At 40.9% G+C, this 7,004-nt stretch overlaps 1 protein-coding gene across 1 annotated transcript; it reads left to right on the top strand.

Moving 5' to 3' along the window:
* The first annotated feature begins 1,461 nt into the window (after positions 1–1,461).
* LOC100483304 (olfactory receptor 145) lies at positions 1,462–2,409 on the top strand. Its single transcript, XM_002929998.2, has one exon. The coding sequence runs from the start codon at positions 1,462–1,464 to the stop codon at positions 2,407–2,409; it is 948 nt and encodes a 315-aa protein (XP_002930044.2).
* The last annotated feature ends 4,595 nt before the right edge of the window (positions 2,410–7,004 follow it).

Genomic DNA, 7,004 nt, shown 5'->3' with positions numbered 1-7,004 from the left:
CTTGGACTAGATATTATGCAATTTCTGTGATAAACTGAAATTTAAGTGGTGTATGGAATGCCCTTCTCTGAACTTGAACAGCATTTTATTTCTACCTTTTCTGGATCCTATCATGTTTTTTCAACAAAATAAGTTTGGTGTGTTCTAGCTTATGTTTTCCAGGAGATTGTCAAACCCCTGAGAGCAAGGACCCTGCTTATGTATTTCATTATCTCCCACAGGAAGAGGTTAAACACAATCATTAAGAATACCGGATTTATCACTCTAAAATGGGAGCGATAAAACCTAGTTCATAGGATTTGGGGGAGAATTAAAAGTAAGTGTTGTATATGAAATGGTATTGGATTCTGGCCTGCGAGAGTCAGTACAGAAGTGCTAGGACAGGAAGAGTGTTTGGTATATATAGTAAGTGCTCAATAAATGGTAAGCTATTATTTTTGCACAATATTTTGCATTTTTCTGAGTAGATGCTAACTGAACAAATAATGTTTCTAAAAGCCCAATCAAATATTATCAAGGGTACAAGAAAATATTCCTTTTTTTTAAAAGTTAGTTTCTAGGGTTGTGATCCCAAGGGAACCTGACTTTCTACTTCTAATCAGGTCCCCAGATTCATAAATCCAGAATAAAACTGCTCAGTCTCCTGTCGCCAGATGGTACTGATTATAGGCAAAGACGCTGTCTTCCTTCTACAAACTGGAAAACAGCCTTGGGGCAAAGCCTCCATCATATAACAACTTCTTTAGCTCAGAACAAATTCTAAGGCAGTCCAAATTTTGATCCTTCAAACAGGACAGGAGCTCAAATGGTCTGTGCTTAGTTCCTTTATCTGCGTTAGCACCAGAGCCATTTATCTGTCTGAACAATCGTGGACAAGAGTTGGATTGAAAGGTACATCACTGAGGCTCTAGGCTGAAGGAGGGTGAGTGACTGAATCTGGGCTGAACTTTATTTAAGTCCCCAACCTCAGGTAGTAAAGGCTTTGGGAAAGACTACCTCCCTTTTCTGCTCTGTCTGGGGTGACCATGGGGTGGAAAACTCCAGGCACAGTTGGGCTGGCTCCAACCTCTGAGAGGACTCTCTCCAGATACTGGCCTCGGGTTTTATAATCTTGAGCAGAAGTTGGAGTTGAAGGACACAATAAATGGACCAAAGTAAAGACGTGGGAGACTCCTGAGCTCATCTTTGAGACCATTCTTCCCAGCAGCATCTGCCCTCACCATGGAGAAAGGTCCATCCTCCAGAGGGTGCTCCAGTGGCAGAGTCCTTAGGGGGCCATGAGAACAGACCCACAGGCATCTTGAGAGGCCTTTCTGCTGAAGTTCAAAATCTCTCTGTGTGGATCCAGTTGTCAAGAATGGGAGGTGACTGGGAGGAGAGAGGGGGGTCTCTATCTTTTTCTCTCTCTTTTTTTCTCTCTCTCTCCCCCTCTAAGTGTCTCTTTCCCCTTGTTCCCACAGAATGCCTTTAATAAGAATGGGACCTGAGAACTCCTCCGTGACACAGTTTATCCTCGCAGGCTTAACCAACCAGCTGGGACTCCAGATTCCTCTCTTCTTCCTGTTTCTAGGTTTCTATGTGGTCACCGTGGTGGGGAACCTGGGCCTGATAACCCTGATTGGGCTCAATTCTCACCTACACACCCCCATGTACTTTTTCCTCTTCAACTTGTCCTTCATAGATTTCTGCTATTCCACTGTTATCACGCCCAAGATGCTGATGAGTTTTGTCTTGAGGCAGAACATCATCTCCTATGCAGGGTGTATGACTCAGCTCTTCTTCTTTCTTTTCTTTGTTGTCTCTGAGTCCTTCATCCTGTCGGCAATGGCATATGACCGCTATGCCGCCATCTGTAACCCACTGGTGTACATGGCCACCATGTCTCCTCAGGTCTGCCTACTCCTTCTGTTGGGTGTCTATGTGATGGGGTTTGCTGGGGCAATGGCCCACACAGCATGCATGGTGAGACTGACCTTCTGCGCCAACAATCTGGTTAACCACTACATGTGTGACATCCTTCCTCTTCTTGAGCGTTCTTGCACCAGCACCTATGTAAATGAGCTGGTAGTTTTTGTTGTTGTGGGCATCGATATTGGTGTGCCCACAGTTACCATCTTCATTTCTTATGCCGTCATCCTATCCAGCATTCTCCGTATTCATTCTACCAAGGGCAGGTCCAAAGCCTTTAGCACCTGCAGCTCCCACATAATCGCAGTTTCTCTCTTCTTTGGGTCAGGGGCGTTTATGTACCTCAGACCATCCTCTCTTTTACCTATGAATCAGGGGAAAGTGTCCTCCTTGTTCTACACCATCGTTGTGCCCATGCTCAACCCACTAATCTATAGCTTGAGGAATAAAGACGTCAAAGTTGCTCTGAAGAAAACATTGAGCAAAAAACCATTCTCTTGAGAAAGGGGTAATACTTAGGAAAGGGCCTTTTTCCATTACTTATATTATTCAGGTTCTGTTGGTTACTTGGAAGAAATTTTAATTCTTTCTCAAAGAAGTTCATCCTTCCCATTTTATGCATCCTTTAATTTAAGAAGATTCTTAAAACTATAGGGTACTCATTTTTAGTGGACCATAAGGATAATTTAATCCAGTTCTCTCATATTTCTGAGAATAGATACAGTTTATATACCTTCTCCAAAGTCAATCAGTTTTCAGCCTATTAGGATGTAGGTTTTTTATTTCTTTTTTTTCCCTTTTTTTAAAAAAATTAACTTTAATTAGCCAACATACATCATTAGCTTTTGGTGTAGTGTTCAATGATTCATTAGTTGTGTATAACACCAAGTGCTCATCAGTAGGCTTTTGATTTTTAATACTAGTTGCTTTCCACTATGGTTCACTTTCTTCCTTCATCAGCACTGGAAGATTTCATTTCAAATGTGAACTGATCTAGGATGTTAAGATCTGGTTCTATCTACAGAAATTTCATGCAACTTTTCAAGGGCTAATTTTAAATACCACATTTTTGCAAAGAAGGTAGGAGGTATAAAACTTTGTTGAGATGGTCTTGGCTAAATGACCAAATTCTTTAAGAATTTTGCAGAGTATTTGGGGGAAGTATGCTAGGGCCCAGATAGTAGCAAGCGTGGTAGCTCCTAAGACAGTGGTGTGGAGTTTCAGGGACTTGGACTTTAAAGGATTTGCTCATGCTGACTGGATGACCTTATAGAAAATGCCAAGGTTATGAAGTACAGGATTTGGGCATTTTTTTTTACATACAATCATTTCATTGTTTCAAATTGTGCTTTTAAAACCTGGGTGGAGAAGTCCGGAGCTCAGGTTGGTCAGCTAAAAATCTGGAGAATATTTCAGAACCATAGAGGAGACCTTGTGTTACAAGCCGGTAATTAGGTTAGGACCACACAGCAGCCAGTCAGCAGAGGAAATGACCACTGACTGTTATGGAACTATATGTGACAGAGACTATGTGAGGTATTCTCTGTGTGCTCTCTAAATCAACTCTCTGTTCCTTTGTGCCTTACTTCAAGTCCTGGGAGGCATTCTCTAATGGATTTTGTCAATGGGCTCCCTGACCCTCTGGTTTCTTCTGGTTGGGTTAAGCCAATGGCAGCAACAGGAGAGGAAATCAGAGGACAAGTGGAGCATGATATTGTGATATTTATTTCCCTGACTTCCCTCCAGGGGGCTTCAGTAACTGCCTATTTCTTAGCTGTCTACAGTAACTGCTCCTTCGTCTCTTCATGCGAAGGGGTGGTAATGCTGCTGCTGTTAGCTTCTGCCAACCTTCTGTGGTTCCTCTTAACCACTCTTTTGCCTGCCCCCATGCAAACAGTACCCTTGTTATGTTTTTCAATTATTTTGTTTCAGGTGGTCATCTGTTTTCTGTTGGGACTCTGATTGACACACCTTCCAGTAAAGGGTGGAAAGATTATATAATTTAGGTTTGTAAATCCACAGCCTAATGGTACTGTGTGAAGGGAGGTAGAGTTGTTTTTTGGTTTAAAATAAAATTATAAGTGGTAAATATTTCTTTTGAGAAGCAATGATATATGAAAGGCTCTGAAAATACTTTTGATTTATGAGATTCTTTTTAGGAAAATTCTCTTCTAATTGTAAAAATGGAGTCTGGATGGATATATAGTTATATCTTTTGGGAAGGTACAGGTCACTAGGGGTGAATTCAAAAGAATAAAAATGGAACCAGGGAACTGTGTTTAGATGGCACAGAACATAGGACCATCATAGAATTGAGATGACTTGGATGGGGAAAGGAGAAGAACAGCAGAGAGACTCAGAAAAAGCAGACTAGGGACTTGGGGGGGGGTGTCAAATTTGAACCCTAGCTTTCACTCAGCAGCTATGTGACCTCACAAAAGTTACTTGATGTCTCTTTCTCTTTAAAACCATTTCCACAGGATTATTAAGGGAATTATTTCTCTTTCTACATTATACATTTCTGCCTTCTTTCTACATCCCATCTACAGTGTGTATTTATTTGTATATTGACTGGGTAGTATATATTCATGGTATTTATAATTATTACCAAAAATACTCAGTGTGCGGTGCCTGGGTGGCTCAGTTGGTTAAGTGTCTGCCCTCGGCTCAGATCATGATCCTGGGGTCCTGGGATCAAGCCCACATCCCTGCTCAGCGGGAAGCCTGCTTCTCCCTTGCCCTCTGCCACTTCCCCTTTTGTGCTCTCTTACTCTCACTCTCCCAAATAAATAAATGAATACAATCTTTTAAAAAAATACTCAGTGAAAGGAAGTCTCCCTTTACTGAATTTCCTGGCCCTTTTGTACCTTCTCCAGGGTCTGTCACTGTCGCTTGTTGGTTGTATGTTTTAAGACAGTCTTTTTATGCACAGTGCTTATGTAAGCCAAGATGCAAGAGGGAGTTCCTCAGGTTAGAGGGCTGAAAGCTATCAGCAGAAGAAGGACAAAAGCAGGGAAGGAATATGTTTTGTTTTGCAGAACCAGTGGCTCCTGACAAGGAAACCCAGGCTAGGTGTTTCCCCTGATAGCCCCTTGCATAAGCCAGTCTGAGCTGGTTTGGAGCTAAGGACTGGTGCAGAAGCCCCCCAAGTTGACCTGAGGTTACCTTTAACTCATTATAATACTAAGATCTCTTATGGGCAGACTTTTCTACTGTATTTTGAACATATGATGGATGCACTAGCATGTTGACACACCAGGCATGTGCAATTAAACCAAAGTGCCTAAGTAATAAAATATGTATTAAGTTCCTCCTTACTGTATAGGCAAGATCCCTGTCCCTGCCCCCTAATCCGATGAATAAAAGCTTCCTCTACTAACCCCACAGGAAGACAGTGCATTGAGAGCTATCTTCCTGTCCCCTTACTTGTAACAAGTAATAAAAAGTTCTTTGCTTTCAACACTTCCTTGAATTGTGTTCAATTCAGTGCACCCCACGTAGTGAACCTCTTGAGTTTGGTTATACCTGCACATACATACACACAATCTTGTCCTTGTTCTCAAAGTTTATGAGCAGCTGCTTTAAAATGTATCTACCAAGGAAATCTAATTCGCAAAGGAGGGAATGAACGGTTGTTACTGGATAGATAAATGAATAAAAAAGCAGAAAAATGTATATGAAGGGTTGTGGGTGGCCAAAAAGAGGCAGAAAGGCACACTCTGAAAACAAGGGAGTGCTGGCTCTAGTTACATAAGTGTGCATCCCAAGACACAGCTCACAGAATTTGTTTTTTCTGATCTCTTGCTTCCAACTTGATTTTTTAAAAAACATTTTATTTATTTATTTGACACAGAGAGAGAGAGAGGGGAGCGGCAGGAATAGGGAGAGGGAGAAGCAGACTCCCCACACAGAAGGGAGCCCGACATGGGGCTCGATCCCAGGACCCTGGGATCATGATCTGAGCCGAAGGCAGACATGTAACTGACTGAGCCACCCAGGCACCCCCAGCTTGATTTTTATGATTGCATAAAATTCTAGTATATGGATGTATTATAACTCATTAAAATTTTTCGACTACTGTATGTTATTTTTGTTTTTCCAAATTATAAACAATGCTTAAGAGACTTATTTAATAACTCTTTGAGTTTTCCCCTAATTAGGATACATTTTTAGACAGGGAATTACTGAATGACATAAGAATATTAAATATTATTTCAAAATTCCTTCTTTAAAGTGTATCTCAATTTATACTCTCACTAGTAGTATAAACATTCTCAGATGGTCTACTCTCGGCCAGATTCTGTACTAATAAGGGTGTCACTCATCATAACTGATTACCTTTAATTTTGATAGTGATGGTGTTTGTATTATTGTCTTCTTTTATATCTTTTATTCCTTTTTGCCTCATAAACTACTTGCGTCATCTGAATGGATAAAGAAGAGAAAAGCAGGAGCAAAATCGATAATGTTTTCTACTGCCTTCTTTTTCTTTCTTACATATTCCCTGTAGGGGAGGGAAATAATTTTCTCTCTATCCTCCTTCTAGATTGTTGGCTGAGACTCCCCTGTGATAAAAGATTGATTAACAGGAGAAAAAACAAACTTTAATAACATGTATACCTCCTATATACATGGAAGATACTCAGGAAAAATGGCCTAAGCCATCACCTTAAATACCATCTCCAGCTAAAGACAGAAGATGTTGGGGGAGGTGGGAAGGTTATCAGGCAAAGCACAGTAAATGTAGGTACTGTTGTTATGGAGATTTAAGCTGCTACCTTCTCCACTGATAACAGTTAATGCAGATTTAGTCATCACCCTCTTCTTGGTGCAGAGGGGGAGACAGCCTTACAAATGGAGATTTCCCTTATTAATATAAATCTTCCTCACAAAGAGGCAACATTTGCCCAGTTTCCAGAGCTTCTTCTATGCCTTTGTTTTCTTAAAAATAATCAGAGTAAGATAATCCTTATGCCAAAGAGACACATTTTGGGGTGGCAAATTCTGCTCCACTTCATCCCTTTGTTTCTTAAATGGTTTTTTTCTTGGCTTCATCATAACTCTGGTAATCTGTTTGGTCCAAGGAAGGGAAGATA

Source organism: Ailuropoda melanoleuca, chromosome 8 (assembly GCF_002007445.2).
Source record: "Ailuropoda melanoleuca isolate Jingjing chromosome 8, ASM200744v2, whole genome shotgun sequence".
In the NCBI taxonomy this organism is placed as follows: Eukaryota; Metazoa; Chordata; class Mammalia; order Carnivora; family Ursidae; genus Ailuropoda; species Ailuropoda melanoleuca.
Note: the sequence above shows the minus strand (reverse complement) of the source record. Positions and strands in the feature narration are given on the sequence as shown.

Excerpts from the sequence above, each read along its gene's own strand:
- LOC100483304 (XM_002929998.2), top strand. The coding sequence starts at position 1,462 with ATGCCTTTAATAAGAATGGGACCTGAGAACTCCTCCGTGACACAGTTT.